General features: G+C 41.3%; 2 protein-coding genes across 2 annotated transcripts; one reads left to right on the forward strand and one right to left on the reverse strand.

The window, feature by feature from the left end:
• Positions 1–1,193: 1,193 nt before the first annotated feature.
• Positions 1,194–16,261, forward strand: ift74 (intraflagellar transport 74). Its single transcript, XM_048186646.1, is given in 21 exon segments — positions 1,194–1,323; positions 1,792–1,901; positions 1,987–2,122; positions 2,200–2,248; positions 2,334–2,432; positions 3,024–3,084; positions 3,226–3,285; positions 3,359–3,420; positions 8,425–8,563; positions 8,929–8,991; positions 9,385–9,528; positions 9,621–9,661; positions 9,846–9,925; positions 10,582–10,635; positions 10,733–10,830; positions 10,938–11,064; positions 14,256–14,359; positions 14,361–14,420; positions 14,779–14,904; positions 15,882–15,942; positions 16,030–16,261. Coding segments are annotated over 20 exon segments (1,785 nt in total). The 5' UTR covers positions 1,194–1,323; positions 1,792–1,796; the 3' UTR covers positions 16,146–16,261.
• On the reverse strand, positions 3,429–8,403 carry LOC125266197 (leucine-rich repeat-containing protein 19-like). The gene is given in 5 exon segments (XM_048186648.1): positions 3,429–4,548; positions 4,815–4,958; positions 5,905–6,100; positions 6,102–6,275; positions 6,659–8,403. Coding segments are annotated over 5 exon segments (963 nt in total). The 5' UTR covers positions 6,731–8,403; the 3' UTR covers positions 3,429–4,171.
• Positions 16,262–19,681: the final 3,420 nt, after the last annotated feature.

Consider the following 19,681-nt stretch of genomic DNA (forward strand, 5'->3'; position numbering starts at 1 on the left):
TTAAAGACGTTTGTAAGAAGGACTTATTGTGCAACCCATGGTAAGTCAAGGAACCCCAAGTACTTTTATGCTCACTCTAAAATATAAAAATAACAAAATTGATTTTACCATCTACATTCAATTCCAAATTTGGCAAAATGTTATAATTGTTAATACATAATACAAAATTATATTTTTTGAAATGTTTCTTATCGTATTATGTGTATAATCAAGATTTACTTTAGAAAAAAATGGATACTGTTGTCTTCTGCATTTTTTCTCATTACTCGTTAAACAAATTTAATATAATACAGCGTTAACATATCTTTCTTTATATTCTGAGCTAACGGTTCAGGAACACTTTCATCATTTAACATCATTTGTGAGTCTCTTATCAGTCTTGCATATTTCAGATGTGTGTCAGTGTCTGTTTTATGAAATATGCGAAAAATTCATATTCATATTTAGGCTATATTTCCTCATCGGGGGAGGGGCGTTTTTGGCATGATTGTATATTTAAGCTTTATCTTACTAATTTGTGTAACATAAACACAGAAGTCATTATATTCTTTGTAAAGATTAGATTCTAAGCTTTCAAATGGTACCATATATGGGTTGGTAGTATCTCCAGAAATCTTAAAACAAAATAAGTGAAAATATTATGACGGCAGAGTGGAAGAGGTTCAAATCAATGGAGAATATCCCGTGAGTGCTCGCCCCCCAGCGGCGTTATTCCACCTGAACTCTTAAGTTAAAACATTGATTTGTTTGAAGATGAATATAAACTTGTTTTCTTTGTAGTATTCGATGTCTGAAAACATTTTTTATTTTGACCAGTTGTCATTTTCTGCAAATAAATGCACTAAATTATATCTTTACTTGAAATTTTAAGAAGAAATGGCATCAGTAGTAGTATTTTACTCAGATACATATAAATAAAAAAAAATCTGATTTTGTCTCTTAATTTTTCCAGAGCTGTATGGATTCTAATCTAAACTGTCTAATTTAATGTGCTTAAATGACCAATGATTGACTGTTGTGGAGAGAAAAAAAACAAACAAAATCGAGATCATTAAATAAAACAATAATAATGTGTGACTTATTTAGGGTTCTTCTGGCACACAATAATTACAGTTGGGTATGAAACAGTGCTGTGTTGTAAAAACTGTATTTGGAACATTTTATCTGAAATGAGGAAACTGCACAGTCTTTGCGCAGCCGCGTCACAGCGCTGTTCTCACAGGAGATCTCGCGATGACTTCTTGGTTGCTAAGCAACGCAGAGGCGAGCGTTCGGTTCGCGTGCTAAAGGAGCTAAATCAAGACCGCAGATTCGCAGCTGAAGGTAAAAGATCACTTTGTTTGTGTTTGTGTTTGTGAGGTCCTCGTGTGGTCATTTGGTTAGTTTAACAGAGGTTCTTCTTTAGAGCCAGAGCAGAGGAGACAGCTTTGTTGCTAATTCGCTGCTAGCTGATTAAAGATCCTCTGCCTGTTTTATCATCAGTTTCTGTACGACTTTCCATATATTTATTGTGTTTCTGTAGCTGAAGGACCAGAACTTTAAACACTTGTTTGCACGACGCTTTATTTCATCCCTCATGGTTTGTGTTTTGGGTCACAGTATGACAGGATGAACGCCTGTAATAATTATTAAATGTCATCATATTATAATCATATCAGAATGATTTCTGAAGGATCATGTGACACTGAAGACTGAAGTAATGATGCTGAAAATTCACAGGAGTAAATAATAAAGTATAAAAAACTGCACTGTATCACAGTTTTAACATGTTTGAGTTTTGAACACTTTCAGACACAATGGCAGGTCAGAGACCCGTGAGCCGTGGATCCTTTGGGCCAGGCCCTGGAAGACCCCCGACAGCCATCCGACCCCCACAGACAGCCGTCAGAGTCGGTACTGCGGTGAGGGATCTGATCAGCTCTTATTACAGTTATGCTGAGAGGTAAGAGTGCGCTGATGAGCTGTCTGTGTTGTTACGGGTCACAGGTGGCCCCGGGGACCGGCCGTCCCGGCACCAGAGGGGGACCCGTGGCCAGTCCTGGTGTTTTATCGGCTCAGATTAAAGTGGCCGATCGGCCAGTGACTCAACAGGGCCTCAGCGGAATGAAGACGGGCATGAAAGGTCAACTTTCCTTCTTTCTCAGAATGTCAAACTCTTGTGAGATCTGCACACTCACCCGTTTGTTTTCACTCCTTAAGGACCTCAGAGGCAAATTCTGGATAAGTCATATTACCTTGGGTTATTACGGTAAAGAGTCTAAGCGTTATTTATTGAATATTTCATCATCTCTCAGATAAAACGGACTGATAACTATTTAGTTTGTTTGCTTCAGGAGTAAAATAAATGAGCTGACGATGGAGTCGAGCAAACTACAGAAGGACATTGACACCTTCAGTCAGGAGAATTCAGTCTTTCTTTCTTATGAAAAACGGTAAGTTAACCTTCAGAGCCGCCAGAATTGTCGTAATAGTACCTGTAGACAAAGAAACAATTATAATATATTAATAATATTATTCTTAAATTTGACCCTGGACCACAAAACAAAAAATATTTGTAGCAATAGCCAACAATACATTGTATGGATCAAAATGATCGATTTTTCTTTTATGGTGAAAATCATTCTGATATTCAGTAAAGATCATGTTCCATGAAGATATTTTGTCAATTTACTACCGCAAATATATTAAAAATGTATTTTTGTGAGTGCAAGACTTCATTTGGACCACTTTAAAGGTGATTTTCTCAATAATTAGATATTTTGCGCCCTCAGATTCCAGATTTTCAAATAGTTGTATCTCGGCCAAATATTGTCCAATCCTAACAAACCATACGTCAATGGAAAGATTACTTATTAAGCTTCTTATGACTGCTTTTGTGGTCCAGGGTCACAAAATGTAAATATTTTGATGCATAAATGTAGGCTTAACTTTTTATATTTATATTTTTGGAATTTTTTCTTTAGTTTTGATGTCATCAGGATGTAGTGACTAATTTCATGTTTTAAAACTTTTTATGTGAACAGAGCAGAAGTCCTGGCTGGAGAAATTAAAGATCTTCAAGGGCAGCTGGCAGATTACAACATGGTATATTATTTTAAACCAGTTAGTAGAAGTGCTGCAGGTGTTTATATTATAAATCTGTAAAACCATCCGAGTTAGAAGTTGTAATTTTGAGATGTGTGATGCCATCATTTAAACAGGCTGTGTCTTTTTTCAAATTACCAGCTTGTTGACAAGCTGAACACGAACACTGAGATGGATGAAGTCATAAATGACATCATCATGGTGAGTTCACATTGTTTCTTCTTCTTTACTCTTGTTGTATTCCTGCTCATTTTATCTTTGTTTGTCTCATTAGCTGAAAGCACAGAATGACAGAGAAGCTCAAAGCATGGACGTGATATTCACTGAGAGACGAGAGTAAGTGCTTTTGTTTCTTCACAAGTAAGTCATTTGCAGTGTTTGTGCTCTAGAGGGCAGCAGCTGATCTGTGTTTAACCCTCCTCAACAAACTGGAGCTACAAGAGTCAGATAAATCACACCAAAACCTCCTTTTAAATGAGCGATTTTACATATTGCAGCAAAACTACATGCAAAATATTTCTAGGATATTGGGCAAAATATTGTGAAAATTTTAAATACGTTTTTGAATTACTATGTTATAAAGTGCAATGACAGCATTCACTGCAAAAAAAAAAAAAAAAAAGGATGTTCTTGTTTTCCAGCTCAAATATCTAAACATTCTTAAATCAGGGTATATTTACTGGATATTTTACTGAAGATATTAAGACTTGATTTCTGAAAATTGTGTGCTTAAAGCAAGAAAAAAACAAAATCTGCCAAAAATAAACTTGTTTTCTAAGTATGACGTCAGTTAATTTGGATAAATTGTAATATTCTCATTGTCATTTCTCTTCTCCAGTGAATGTATCTTGATTTAAGAGTGTTTAGATATTTGTGCTGGAAAACAAGACAGAAACACCAAAGAAGAAATGTTTCAACATGCTGAGATGCATGCATTTGCAATTCCAGTTCAGTGATCTTTGTGTTTCATATTGCACTACTGCACTGGGGGAAAAAGGATCCTCACAGTTTGTTCATGCAAAAACTCGTAGCTTAATTTCTCCACCAATGTGCCGAACCCTGAGATCCACAGAGGCCAGAGATCCGCTCACGACTCATGGTTAGCATCCGAGTGTTCGTTGTAGTTCCCTGGCTCAATGTAACCGTCCTCTATGAAGCCATCATCATCTTCAAAAGGCTCCACGCTCAGCCCATGGTCCATGCCCTCGTCCAGATCCTGAGCGCTCGTCTCCGTCTGCTGCGTGTCCAAGCTAAAGTTGGAAAAGCGTCCGGTATTGAAGACACTAGGCTCCACATCCTCACGGAGCCTCTGGTGCCGATAATTGAACAGAAGTTTGTACCAAGAGGGTGACTTGACGGCGCACACAATGAGCATGGAAGTGCTGAGAGTTAGAGCCACTACACCAAGCAGGAACTTCCAGCTGTTGCTTCCTTTCGCCGTCCCTCCATCACTCGCAATGAACCCTGAGGAGAGACACATGTTGGCATCAGACTCTATAGAGTTACAGTAGTTCCTCTCCATGGCTTAATTCCACTGACACATCAGCTGTTATTTCATAATGTTTTGTGGAAAGTGTTTTTCTCATTGGCGGCGCTGTTATTTACCTTGTTTGTGTCCAATCAGAGAATCCACACCAGAATACTGTAACAGTGGCGGCTTTGTCTAATTTTGTTTACGGGTCATATGCTATTTGAGCTCAGTCAGGTCATAGTAGGCACATTATTCTCACCTTTGCTGGAGTTGTAGACATGACTGCTGTTGCTTGGCTCTGTGGTTGGCAGCGGCGCTGAACTAGTTTTCACTTGATTTAAGCAGAAAGTGTTTCCATCAAGGACAGCTGTTTTCTGGGGCGTGTAACAAGTGACTTCTCTGCCTGCAAAACAAAACAACATTTTGCACATGAATCTAATCTAACAAAACAAACATTAAAGATTACTTCACTGCAGAATTAAAATGTCCTGATAATTTACTCTCCTCCATGTCATCCAAGATGTTCATGTCTTTCTTTCTTCAGTGGAAAAGAAATGAAAGTTTTTGAGGAAATCATTCCAGGATTTTTCTCCATATAGTGGACTTCACTGGGGTTCAACGGGTTGAAGGTCCAAATGTCAGTTTCAGTGCAGCTTCAAAGAGCTCTACATGATCCCAGACGAGGAATAAGAGTCTAATCTAGAGAAACCATCGCTCATTTTCTAAACAAAACAAATGCTCGTCTTGCACTGCTCTGTGATGCTCCACGCATGACGTAATCATGTTGGAAAGGTCACGCGTGACGTAGGTGGAAGTAAAAACTCCATCTCATTTTCTCCTCCAACTTCAAAATCATCAGACATCGTTGTTTTGCCTTTTTTTTTGTAAAGGATGTTTGACTTAGTCTTTGTAGACACTGGATCGGTACGTCCTGCTGCGTCACGCGTGACCTTTCCAACGTGATTACGTCATGCGTGGAGCATCACAGAGCAGTGCAAGACGAGCATTTGTTTTGTTTAGAAAATGAGCGATGGTTTCTCTAGATTAGACTCTTATTCCTCGTCTGGGATCATGTAGAGCTCTTTGAAGCTGCTCTGAAACTGACATTTGGACCTTCAACCCGTTGAACCCCAGTGAAGTCCACTATATGGAGAAAAATCCTGGAATGATTTCCTGAAAAACTTTCATTTCTTTCCCACTGAAGAAAGAAAGACATGAATATCTTGGATGACATGGAGGAGAGTAAATTATCAGGACATTTTAATTCTGAAGTGAACTAATGCTTTAAGTAGAGCAGAGCACATACACCATATCTGAAATTGGAAAACGCCTTCAGCTCTCGTTCTCACCTGTTGATACGCCAGAGTCATTCAGCTGTTTGATGAGACTTGTGAGCGAGCAGGAGCAGTTCCATGGATTTTCCTCCAAATCCAAACTCTTCAGTTTTGTCAGTCCTTTAAAGATGTCTTTGTCAAGGGTTTGCAGTTCATTTCCCTTCAGGTTAAGTGTCTCCAGGTTTGTGAGGCTGTCAAAAGCTCCCTGCAGGCAGTGACTCTATGAGGTTGTAGGAAAGGTCTAGCACCCTAATCCTGGGATACTTCAGTAAGGTGTTTATATCCGATTCAGACATCACAAGAGAGTTATGGCTCAGGATCAGTTCGGTGAGGTTTGTAGGTTCGCTTGTAGGAATTCTTGCCAGAGAAGCATTGTTCCTGTCCACCTGAACACACAAGGTTAGAGTTTGTTTGAACGTCGGAGTGTAAAGTTCACTGCAGATCTTCTCTTTTCATTGTATTTTACATGTAATTCTCCACTGACAGTCAGTTTAGTCTATGATTTGTCTATGCTGTAAGCAATGCCGAGCGATGTTGCTGGGACACTTTCCCACTGAGAATGGGCAAAAAATTTCTAACTGGATACTTTAGATCCAAATTTGTTGCCCATTCTCAGTGGGAAACTGTCCAAGCAACATCTCTCGGCAACATTGCTCAAAAAGTTGCCCCGTGTATCATCACCTTTATTGTTAGGCAGTGACTTTCATATAGAAAACGTTTACATTATTCACTGTAAAAAACAAACCAGCAGAAAACCTGAAGCACTCACCCGCTGTGCGATCGCCCCTGAGCTCATTAGAACTGCTGCCATCCAGACCACATGCACCCCCGTCCCGGCCATGATCTCTCAGTCACCTGTGATAACAGCAATGCATCAACCAAACAAACCCGTGCCCTGTCCATAAGAGGAAAGAGAATGCTTGCTAAATTATCCTGTCTGTCGTGAGATGTTGTCATGAAGAAGGTTCTTGAGAGTAAAAACCCTCTTCATGAGCGTCACACAAAGAGGATCTTTGTGCAGACAAGTCACTCTCCTATCAGCATGCTGCCGTCCCGTGTCTCTCTGCTTGTGTTTGGCGTTTTATTATGTTATCTCCCATCAGCCACAGAGATACTCATGGTCTGTCCTGGCTGGCATGAGGCACAAAGTCTCCCAGTGTTCTCTAGAGGAGCGAGGGCTGTTTTCTTGCCGTGATGCATCACTCAGTTGCATTGGATAATGACATTATTGTCTTCAGTACTGCATCTTATAGCTGAATTTAACTCATTTCATATTGCTGAACTTTACAGTTATTGAGCTGAACTGAACCAACACTGAGCTGATTAATGACACTACTGACTTTACAGCAGAATTTGAATTTGTCTCATTGATTTGTAGATGCCTGTTTACCACTGTGAAGCTGCTTTGAAAAGTCTGTATTGGATAAAGCGCTATAAAATAAAGCTCCACCCATCCGTCTTGATTGACACGACTGGCATAGCGTATCATCTGCATTTGATTTATTACATGTTCAGTTATATTTCAAATTATGTCAGTGTCATACTGAATTGACTTATGAAAATGAAATATCAAACACTTTTTTGTAGTTGTTACAGTTAATTCTTCATATATAGAAATGAAATTGCATTGAATGGATCATTTCAGCGCCTCTTTGTACCTTTGAAGTTAAGAAAACAGTTTGAATCTAGATGAACCAAGTTGTGGTAGCATTTGGGATTTTTGCCTCATATCATAATCAGCATTGAACATCAGCTTTTAGTTAAAATTATAGTCAAAATTATTGTAGAACTTTGATTTTGATTTCTTGTTTGAAATGATAAACATGGATAATATCTCCTGAACCTGACCGAACATTATTATATCACGTTCATGCGCTGCTTAAGCTGAACTGAATTAGAATGTTTTCTTTAAGAAAAAAAGCCCCTTTATAGATGAATGTTAGAGTCACTTACCCTTGAGTCGTGTGTGATAGTATATGTTAACAGGCTCAGACAGAAACAGACCTTTGCTCTCTGTAATAAAAAGACTGGCTAAAGATTGACCACATTCAGTCATTTAACTTAAGAAGGTGAACTGTGACTGTTATCGTGTTGTTCCTGTAGATCATGGCGCTAGCAACCCTAAGGTCATGGGTTTGATTCCCAGGGTATGCTCGACCTGATAAAATATCTATACCTTGAATGCAATGTGAGCTGCTTTGTATAAAAGTGTCTATCAAATGTATTTGTGTTAAATTTCGATCTCTCAAAGTAATCTTTAGTTTCAGTTTTGTCATGTTTAATTCAATCCCAGCACCACAGGAAAGACTCTTTAAGCAATGTACCCCCCCACACACAAACCAGAAGTGTTCTCTTTAATTCATACTGGATCATTAATAACAATAATTACAATGATTGAAACCATCTGTATTGTATAAAGCACTATAGAAAAAAAGCTGACTCGACTTGAATGACGTTCAGAGATGCAGACAGATTCAGTGGAACGAGGATGGATGATTGTGGTGTAATGACTTTAGCTTTCTCTGTCTTTGTCAGGAAAGAGGACATGATCCGAGCCGTGGAGGATGATATAGTCCAGGAGAAACAGGCTGCCCAAGACATCATTAAAAAGATGTCTGCTGACAAACAGGCCAAGTACACTGAGATGAAGGCCACCAATGAAGAGCTACTGCAGGTTGGTCATCTCATTCCACCCCAGAATGCCATGCTAGGAACTTGTGTGCTGATTTTATTAGCAGAATCCAAGTAACAACCCTGATATGTCATATAAAATGTAAAAAGTAAAGCATGGCGCAACCCCGATGGCATGGAGTTAGATTCCCAGACAACACAAGGACTTAAAAATTACATATATCTTGAATGCAAGTCACTTTGGGTAAAAGTGTATGCCAAAAACAAAAATAAATAAGTGAAGCAGGTATATTTAATATATAATAGCTTCAGTGGGCTCCAAGCTTCAAATTGAAGTCTGTGAATGATTTGTGAGGGTGATTTGAAGTTCACTGTGGATCTACCGTGACTCCTCTCATCTGCGTCCAGGAGCTGTATTCCCATCAAGAGGAACTGGACGCTCTGATGAGTAGGAAGGAGACGTTTGAGGCGGTGAGTGGACACACACACAACACTGTCCGTCCTTTCTCACACACACACACACCGGTGAACTCTTGATGAATCAGGACAGAGTGTGTTTCATGTAAAGAGGAACACTGTACTACTTTATGCAACTACATTCATACACTCAGTGGACATGTTTGTTATAGTTTACAGTACACAACTGCTTCACACACTTTATAAGTAGAAACAAAACCTCTGACAGAGTGGCAGCAGACTTTATTCAGTGCTATTCTCAAACCATTTTACGCCAGCCATATAAAACGAGCTCACTTATGGAGCCTTAATGAAGTGGAGTGGACTGCCTCATTTGCTCACTGTATTTCACATTTTCAGTCAGTGCTGCTACAAACATTCACCCTCTTGTACCATCTGTGTTTGCAGGATCTGCTTCACTCTCAGGCCAAACAGGAAGCAGTCATGCTGCACGAGAAACTCCTGGAGCTGGAGAACCGCAGAGACGCCATGCTGGCTGAAGACAGGAACATGGGCTCTCCACAAGAGGAGAGAGAACGCCTCTTTAAACAGGTCTCTCCCATGAATCATTTATATTTGATTATTTTTAGCACATTCAGTGATTTCAAGGGACTGGAACATGATTGTTCTTTTGCTGGTTTTAGGTGAAAGAAAACAACCAGGAAATAGCCAGCATGGAGCGACAGTATGTATTTATAATCCAAACGCATGTTTGTTTTGTTCAACCTTGAATGTTCACTTCAGTATACACTCACGGTTGCACTAAAAAGTGCAGTCTTTATGGTGTTGTATGCAATTATTGTATTTACTTTGTGTCTTATGATCACTACATAAAAAAAGACTAAAATTAACGTCCTGTTTTTGTGTAGACTGTCAGAGATACGTGAGAAAATCAGCCATCTCACCGAAGAGATGCGGCAACTAGATGCTGACATGGAGGAACATCAAGGTGCTTATTTCACTAAACATAAAAATGTATTCATTTTGAGATGATCATAGTCTGGGTTGATTTAGAGAGAAATGAATGGTGAAGGGGACAAAAGTGATGATACAAGCCTGATTCAGGAGCACATGCACACTAACCATGCCATGTGACTTTTTTATGTTAATGAGACTACTTACAGTACTTATTTCAGTTTCTAATGTATGTTATGCATTTCAGTTAAATATTGTTCATTGTAAACCTATTTAACAACAAACAGCATTGCATTGTTGCTCATACAATTCTCCAGATATGATTGTTAGTTCTATACAAACTGAAGACTTCTGACATTTAGTAATAATATTAATACTCCTTTCTCAGCATGACTGGGCAGAACAAATTTCTGGACACAGAATAGGCTTTGTTAGAGTGTGTGTGTGTGTGTGTGTGTGTGTGTGTGTGTGTTTTCAGTTGTTTTTACCATTTTCAGTTGTTCAGTGGTATTTTTGGACTGGAGATTATATTTTAGGACTTTTTGAATTCTCAGAGTTACAAAGTTACAGTGTTTTTATAGTACATCAAACGTTTTAATTGGGAAATTGATTTCTCTTATGTCCCCTTTAATGCACCAACTACAATAAACTGAATCTGGAGTTAAAATACATCTTTTACCATCTGCACAGGGGAACGAACTCAAAAGTACAAGGAGCTGCAGAAGAGAGAAGAGGAAATCGACTGTGAGTCTTTGTCACCGTCTTCCACATAAACACTGCATGTCTAAACAGATGCCCGTCTTGATCATTTGATTGATGGGCTGGTCATGTGTTCCTACAGCATATTTGAACACATTTGAGGAGAATAAATGTCAGGAGCAGCAGCTGATCAGAGATACTCAGAGCAGCGTTGTGGCTCTACTGGAGCACTCCAGCAGGGTACGGCACGGCACATCCCATCTCTCACATGACTGGATCATCAGTTGTCGAAACTGAGCTGTTGTTTTCAGTCCTGACATCAGACCGCTGTGTTTTGTTTCTCTCAGAACATCAGTCGTCTGCAGCAGCTGTCAGCGGTCACTGCGCAGGAGCTCCGGTCCATGCAGGACGATCTGAGTTTCAAAGAGACAGAGATGCAGAAGTCTCAAAGCACAGCCAGAGGCCTTTCCTCAGGTCAGTGTCTTTCTCCAGCGCCGTCCATCTCTGACTGCTGTGTGCACTGTGTATGTATACACCCACCATTTACTCAAGCCACATTGTGCTGACCAATCATAGCAGGTTCTCGCTACAACCAATCACATTTTGGCTTTACACTCGGGGCGGGAACAGATTCATTTTGCACCCCTGAAAGGAACTGTATTCTATGGACGCTTCATTCAAACATTGTGGTCAAAAACACCTTCGTTTCCTAAAGATTATTGGAGTTTAAGGCTTCTTTATATTTCCATTAGGATAAACTCAGGATTATACACAAATTATGATCATCACAGATCCTGAGCATCATGATCAGTAACCCCCTCTCTACAGCGGATGCAAGCGGCGTGTCAAATGCAAATAGTACCCATCGTTTTAAATCATCTGTGATACTGTCTACACTGGGCAGTGATGATTCACAGACAGTAAATGGATGCCCGATTTGCTTCTGAAGTACTACAAGCACTTGCACTAACTCACATGAAGGACAAATGATTGGCACATTCGCTTTGACGCGTCCTGACAGCCTTGCACGGGGTAGACATGATGTAAGACACGGCACAATGGCTGGTTAAAATAGTCGCAAATGTGACCACATCACCTCCATACTGAGGGCCCTCCATTGGCTGCCTATTCAATTTAGAATTGATTTTAAAGTTCTCTTTCCGGTATATAAATCTTTACATAACCAAGCCCCTAGTTATCTCTCAGAGCTGTTGCATTTTTATACTCCCACTAGAAGTCTAAGATCCAGTGATCAGAATCTCCTTTTAGTTCCTCAGTCCAGACTAAAACGTAGAGGGGATCGAGCTTTTTCTGTGGTCGGGCATCGATTATGGAGCAATCTGCCGCTTGAGATTAGAGCGGCACCTTCCCTATCCATTTTTAAGTCTCTTTTAAAAACGCATATCTGTCATCTCTTTGGTTTTAAATTCATGTTTCATTCTTTATGTTTTATGTGTTTTCGGTTTTAAAGCACAATCGCAGTGACAAATAATATCATGTATAATACCAAATATGAGCCCAAATGACCATCAGTGATGTAACGGTATGAGCTTCAGCATCACTGCAGCTGTACGGAGGTTTTGTGAGTAGAAAATGCAAATAAATAATAAATAAATAATAAAAATCATGCAATGCTGAAAAATATATCTTTTCATTTATTTTGGCTGCTGTTAGAAACTTTACAATCAAAAACTATTAAGTCCGATTCATATGAAATATTATTTGTGTGATCAAGTGTTTTAATTGATAACTATATCGCTTGTCTGCGGGGCTTTTCACGTTTAAATGCACGCACATGTATCTTCTCTACAAACAGTGGGAATCGTAATACATGTATTTAATGTTTAAAATACTATTTATAATGCTCTCGATCATTAGATCCACAGAGCTGCTCATATGCGTCATTAAAACTGCTTGACTGAAGTGGGAAACGCTGTTGTTATCACGAGGTTGAATCCAGTTATTCATTAGTCAGATACTTATTGATGATTTTCTGTTCGATCTTGAATAAAGTGACGCTTACATAATGTGGTGTTCCCATAACAGAGATGTAAAGCACTGTTTCTCTGGCATTTTCAAAGGCTCATGAAATCTAATACTTTGGCTTGGCTTGATACACAGTCTAATGGTGTAACAAAATCTAAATTAAACATCTTTTACTGTACCAACTTTATGGGCCTTCTACTTCCTCTCTCTCTCTGTGTCTGCATGACTCCGTCTCTCTTTCCTCTTCTAATGTATATCTGCTGCCCACTGAAGGGTCTTTCCTTCTTTTGTATGAAACTCCTCGGCGTTCTCCTCAAATTCCCAAACATTGTCTTATCTCCTCAGAGCTGTTGAGAAACGCGCCACACAACTTCCTCTGAGTGTCTCTTTTCATAGCAGTCTGACATTGTTCGTCTCTCCTCTATTTGTTGATCTTGTACTATTTCATTATTTTACGGTCCTGCAGAAACACTCTGAGGTTTTGAAGGCATTTGCTGTGTGTGTGTGTAGTGTGTGTGTGTGTGTGTGTGTGTGTGTGTGTGTGTGTGTGTGTGTGTGTGTGTGTGTGTGTGTGTGGGTGGGCTTGTTTTTGTGACATATCAGGACACAAATGTGTATAATGACATGGGTATTACAAAATGAGGTGACTTATGAGGACATTACTCCATGTCCCCACTTTTCGAAAGGCTTATAAATCACACAGAATGAGTTTTTGTGAGAAAGTAAAAGTGTGCACAGTATCCTGTGATGGGTTAGGGTTAGGGGTAGAGTTAGTGTAGGGGGAGAGAAAATACAGTTTGTACAGTATAAAAACCATTACGCCTATGGAATGACCCCACAATTCACAAAAACGAGTGTGTGTGTGGGTGGGTGTGTGTGTGTGTGTGTGTTGATGGTCAGTGTGGAGCATGTTGGTGAAAGACCCCTAGAGAAGGAAGCAGTCCATAATGTTCAGAAGTGCTGACAGTGTTTTTTGACTGCTACACACACACACACACACACACACACACACACACACACACACACACACACACACAGAGACAGTCTCTCTCTAAACACTGAGCTGGGCCGTCTGCCTATCAGTGGGAAGCGGCTCTCTTCCACTTCCTTCCTGTACATGCCCCCCTCTAACGCCTCCCATGGTCCTGCACACAGATCAGCAGGTCTCCAGCGGGACGCGCACACACACGCACGCACACAGATTAGCGCTCAGTGTCCCCGAGGACGGCATTTCAACAGATCAGTTTCAGGGTTTCTACATCCACATTGCAGCATGACCAGCAGACACTTCCATCTACAGCAGAGCAGCTTGTAACTGTGTCATGAATCTCTGTCACGGAGTAGCCAGATTTGCCTGTAATTGTTGCCAAAGGTTAGAGATCATGACCTCTGAACCCTCTACTGCTTCCTGCTCATATGCTGTGGGCGACACAGTAGTTACACGTGTACATGTGGCAAAAAGTTAATGTGCTTCACAAAAATGATCATGAAAAGTAGCCGAGATCTTCAGGTTCATAGAACACCTAGTGAGTGAAGCTACATGATGTTCATACATTTGCTGTGTTTTTAGTGACACCTGTAGGATAAACCGTGGCTCTGCACAGTCCAATTAAATAAAGCTTCGGACGGCTTGTTTATAATTGAAATGCTGATGTTCTCTTTGTTCTTGTATGTTTTAGAAAGCGAGCGTCTACAGCAGGACCTGTTGAAAGTGGAGCAGTTGGAAGGAAAGGTCGGCACAGAGCTGCAAACGCTGAGAGATCAGCTTCGAACTCATGACACGCGAGCTGCACACATACAGAGATCTGGATGCTCTCAAAGCAGCCGGAGAGGACAGGAAGAAGGTAACCACTCCAGTTTACACACGCAGCAACTGGACAAGTCTAACAGCGTTTTCTGTGTATTTGATGAATCGCTGATGTAAAATCGTTAGTCTTGTAAGAAATGTATGATGATGTTTTGTGAGACTGAATCAACTCCTTCAATACAACATGATTCAGTCGATCTACTCTTCGCTCTCTTGTTCCTCTACACTTAAATATAAGCACAGATACAAACCTTCACAAAATAAATGAAAAGCATGAAATGCATGCAGCGGTGTAAAGGCGGATATAGTCAATATATATATGCGGTGGTTATATCACATTTGGCAGTTCATTCACTCTTATAGTGAATCGTCTTTTGTGGTTTTTGTCCCATCAGAGACTGCAGGAGGATCGTGTGACACTCACTCAGAGGAAGGACACGTTCAAGAAGATGCTACACAAAATGAACGAGGAGTACGAGTCTCTTAAAAACCAGTTACAAGAGAATGAGACCCATGTAGAGGTGAGAAACACTCATGTGAAAATACACAGAAACTTCAGTTTCAGATGTGATATTTCTGCTGCCGCTCTGTAGGTTCAGTATGTCGGTGGACTGGATCTTATGACGTTTCTATGTAACAGAGGAGATGGTTATGTCCAGACATCATCTCTTCACCTTCTCCCACAATGCCCATGATCTTAATAGCAAGAGTTCCCTCATTTTGAGCTCTTTTATTGCAATAACGACTCACTCAACATACACAAAATGTAAAGAAAACGTCAGAGATTTAATCTGGCAGGTAGTGGGTGAACTTCAACATCAAAGCTGACCGTGTGGTTCGTGTCATTCCCAGTCCTCTCACAGTTTACACACACATTTAAGAAAACTGCTTATTCCAGAGTTTTTGGAGAAAGTAGCATTCTGAAATGTCATGTAAATGCAATTTTTCTTATTTAATCTTTAAATACGGGACATTCCCATCATTTATGGGACCCTCGTCATGAATCAGACTCAAGGCTGGAGAACTTCTGTTCTTCTACCTCTGGTTCATCGCAGCTGTTATATCTGCTACACAAAATAAATACTATATAGCTGATCTAATTTCATAGGATCATTAATACCATTGTTATATGTATCATCATATCTCTCAGCCTTAAAAACGCTGTTGAAGGCATTAAGTCCATTTTTATTTGTATAGTGTTTTTCACAATGCACTTTGTTTCAAAGCAGCTTCACTTTAGGCTTTATATGGCATTATATACATAACAGTGTGACTTTTTGTAAAGTTGTTTTGTGAGAAGCGATATATTGATAGATATTGATATTGATACAAGATAAATTTGACTTGACGTGAGTTGGGGTCCGGAGCGGAAAGAGAAAGCTGCATGTATACGGGTTAAGAGCGCAACACTTACACATGTATGGAAACGGGAACAATATGCCGCTTTCTGGTGTTGTGTTTGATGTATGGCTCTCTAATGTGACTGTTCTCTTTCCAGCTGACCAATATGGAGAGGAAATGGCAACATCTTGAGCAGAACAACTTTGTGATGAAAGAATGTATCCTTTTATCACGAGTGGATTTCTATCAGAAGTGTAGGTACAGGTGATGTGTAACCATCTAATGATCCCTAACTCTAAATGCAGTCATCGCCTCAAAAGGTGTAGAGAGCGATTACCGCCCAGTGGTGAAGAACGTCAACAAACAACTGCAGGAGTACAATAAGATACTGGTTGATACCCTACAGGGGACAAGAAACTGACTTCCTGTCTGCTCAGACTGCAGCTCGCAAACTCTTTTCCTGTTCAAGATGACCCCTGATTCGTGTGTGTAATTCATGTGATTTGTGTTTTCTACATTAAAAGACTTCTTTCACTCCTCTTGTTGTCCATTCTGTGAGCATCACTGCACCAACTCTCTAGATAACTGTGTGTGTGTGTGTGTGTGTGTGTGTGTGTGTGTGTGTGTGTGTGTGTGTGCACAGGTTTAACCTACACTGTGGAGTCCAAATGTCCCCACAAGGATAAAACCTAAAATCATCTATATTGTGGGGATCAGCCAACGTTCCTCAATAGGAAAACAGATTAATAAACATACTAAATAATGTTTTAATTAGTATGTAAAAATACAAAAATCTTTCTGTGAGGGTTAGGAGCAGGGGATAAGACATATCATAAAAACAGTAGAAGTCAGTGGAAAGTCCCACTAAGATACAAAAACAAATGTGTGTGGAGCACGGATAACAGACTGCTGGTTAACAGAGGGACAGATGGGATCAGAATGAAGAAAGACAAACTGTAACAATGTTTGTTAGATTTTTATGCGATCAGGGTTAGTCTTTTGTGGGTGTTTTTAACTCTTTCCCTGCCATTGACTGAATTTTCTGGCAATCCATGTTTTCACTGTTACAGGGTTAGCGCTATTACACATCTTCTCCGGATTAAAACACAGACGAAAAGAAGCAGAAACAAGCAACAGAAACAGTTCAGATACACGTAAAATAATATGATCATCAAACATTAAACAGCATTGACATCACAACTGCCTAACGTTACTGAATTGAAATAAACCCATGAAGAGGAAACAACTGTGAAGCTTTGAGGTGTTGATGGACTCGATCTACTCCATCTGTGTTTTAATCATTGTTCTGGATGAAGTCTTTGACAAAAGCGTGATTTTCTGGATTTTCTCAGCTTTTTGTTTAAAAGGTTGTTTTTTATGGCACTTAGCCACATTCAAATGTGGATTAAAAAATGCATGATGGCTAAAAAATAAAATGGCTTGGAGACTGATGTCTGGTCTGATCGGGTCTGGTTCTGAGCCGTTCTGGACTGGTCAGGTCTGGTCTGGCTCTGGCTCTGGTCTGACTCTGGCTCTGGTCTGACTCTGGTCTGGTCTGGTCTGGTCAGGTCTGGTCTGGCTCTGGCTCTGGTCTGACTCTGGTCTGGTCTGGTCTGGTCTGGTCTGGCTCTGATCTGGTCTGGTCTGGCTCTGGCTCTGGCTCTGATCTGGTCTGGTCTGGCTCAGAGCCTGTTTTGGTCTGGTCAGGTCTGGCTCTGGCTCTGGCTCTGGCTCTGATCTGGTCTGTTCTGGTCAGGTCTGGCTCTGACTCTGATCTGGTCTGGTCAGGTCTGGCTCAGATCTGGTCTGGTCTGGTCTGGTCTGGCTCGGAGCCTGTTTTGGTCTGGTCAGGTCTGGCTCTGGCTCTGGCTCTGATCTGGTCTGGTCTGGCTCAGAGCCTGTTTTGGTCTGGTCAGGTCTGGCTCTGGCTCTGGCTCTGGCTCTGATCTGGTCTGTTCTGGTCAGGTCTGGCTCTGACTCTGATCTGGTCTGGTCAGGTCTGGCTCAGATCTGGTCTGGTCTGGTCTGGTCTGGCTCGGAGCCTGTTTTGGTCTGGTCAGGTCTGGCTCTGGCTCTGATCTGGTCTGGTCAGGTCAGGTCAGGTCTGGCTCTGACTCTGATCTGGTCTGGTCAGGTCTGGCTCAGATCTGGTCTGGTCTGGTCTGGTCTGGCTCGGAGCCTGTTTTGGTCTGGTCAGGTCTGGTCTGGCTCTGGATCTGGTCTGGTCTGGTCTGGCTCGGAGCCTGTTTTGGTCTGGTCAGGTCTGGCTCTGGCTCTGACTCTGGCTCTGATCTGATCTGGTCTGTTCTGGTCTGGTCTGGTCTGGCTCTGGCTCTGGTCTGGTCTGGTCTGGTCTGGTCTGTTCTGGTCAGGTCTGGCTCTGACTCTGATCTGGTCTGGTCTGGTCAGGTCTGGCTCAGATCTGGTCTGGTCTGGTCTGGTCTGGCTCGGAGCCTGTTTTGGTCTGGTCAGGTCTGGCTCTGGCTCTGATCTGGTCTGGTCAGGTCTGGCTCAGATCTGGTCTGGTCTGGTCTGGTCTGGCTCGGAGCCTGTTTTGGTCTGGTCAGGTCTGGCTCTGGCTCTGGCTCTGATCTGGTCTGGTCTGGCTCGGAGCCTGTTTTGGTCTGGTCAGGTCTGGCTCTGGCTCTGACTCTGGCTCTGATCTGATCTGGTCTGTTCTGGTCTGGTCTGGTCTGGCTCTGGCTCTGGCTCTGGCTCTGGTCTGGTCTGGTCTGGTCTGGTCTGTTCTGGTCTGGCTCTGACTCTGATCTGGTCTGGTCTGGTCAGGTCTGGCTCAGATCTGGTCTGGTCTGGTCTGGTCTGGCTCGGAGCCTGTTTTGGTCTGGTCAGGTCTGGCTCTGGCTCTGATCTGGTCTGGTCAGGTCAGGTCTGGCTCGGAGCCTGTTTTGGTCTGGTCAGGTCTGGCTCTGGCTCTGATCTGGTCTGGTCAGGTCAGGTCTGGCTCGGAGCCTGTTTTGGTCTGGTCAGGTCTGGCTCTGGCTCTGGCTCTGATCTGGTCTGGTCAGGTCAGGTCTGGCTCGGAGCCTGTTCTGGGTGTGAGGCCTCAGAGGAAGTCCACCCTGCTCCAGTGACTGACCTCATACAGCCTGAAGAATCCTCCTTTATCATTTCCTCTGTGCTTGCATGTCAGTTTCTAGTTTCCTATCACTGAAAAGACGCTGCTCACCGTTACACACTGATAAGATGGATGCACAGTGGAGTGTGTGATCTGTACAATTAAAACTCAGTAAAGTAAACATCTGTAACTGAGAGGTGATTCACACACACACACACACAAAGGAAGAAAAACTAACCTCTTGTCTAAACATTCATTTCTCAAGCTGTTCCTGCCTACAGTCAAAGGGCTGTGAGAATATTTTTCCTACCACGTGTGGGTAAGTGGCAAGAGCATGAACTAGTTGGATCATTGTTTTAGCTTGTGAATGAAACAAACTCATCACTTTGTAATTTTGGGGGAGAATGCTGTAACTATGACTAAACTCATATCTGAGTGCTGGACACTTTAGATGCTTGTTTGATTCTTGTGAAGATCCACAGAAAACTCATCTTTATATCTTTTGCTTTATTGTGCAAGTAGGAAATATCAATTTTACACTTTTAAACATTCCTTTTGCAAATCTTGTTATATTTCAGTGATCGACACAGAAATCTGACCTCAGTCTGGGATTACAGAAACAGTTCAGACTAAAGCCTAAATCCACAGAAGAACTGTGATTGATTTAAGTTAATTGATAGATAATAATTATTCATGGAATTATTTTCAAAAACATCCACACAGAATTTCGAGGTTAAAACTTTTCACAGTACTTTAGTTTCAGGTTGGTTGTTGCATGAATCGCGGAGTTCAGTTTATGTCGCTACATTTACAGACTATCCATTAAGAAAATTACCAATCACCGGTTGTGTTAGTTAGCACTACTTGAACTTGACAATACA

Source organism: Megalobrama amblycephala, linkage group LG4 (assembly GCF_018812025.1).
Source record: "Megalobrama amblycephala isolate DHTTF-2021 linkage group LG4, ASM1881202v1, whole genome shotgun sequence".
NCBI lineage: Eukaryota > Metazoa > Chordata > Actinopteri > Cypriniformes > Xenocyprididae > Megalobrama > Megalobrama amblycephala.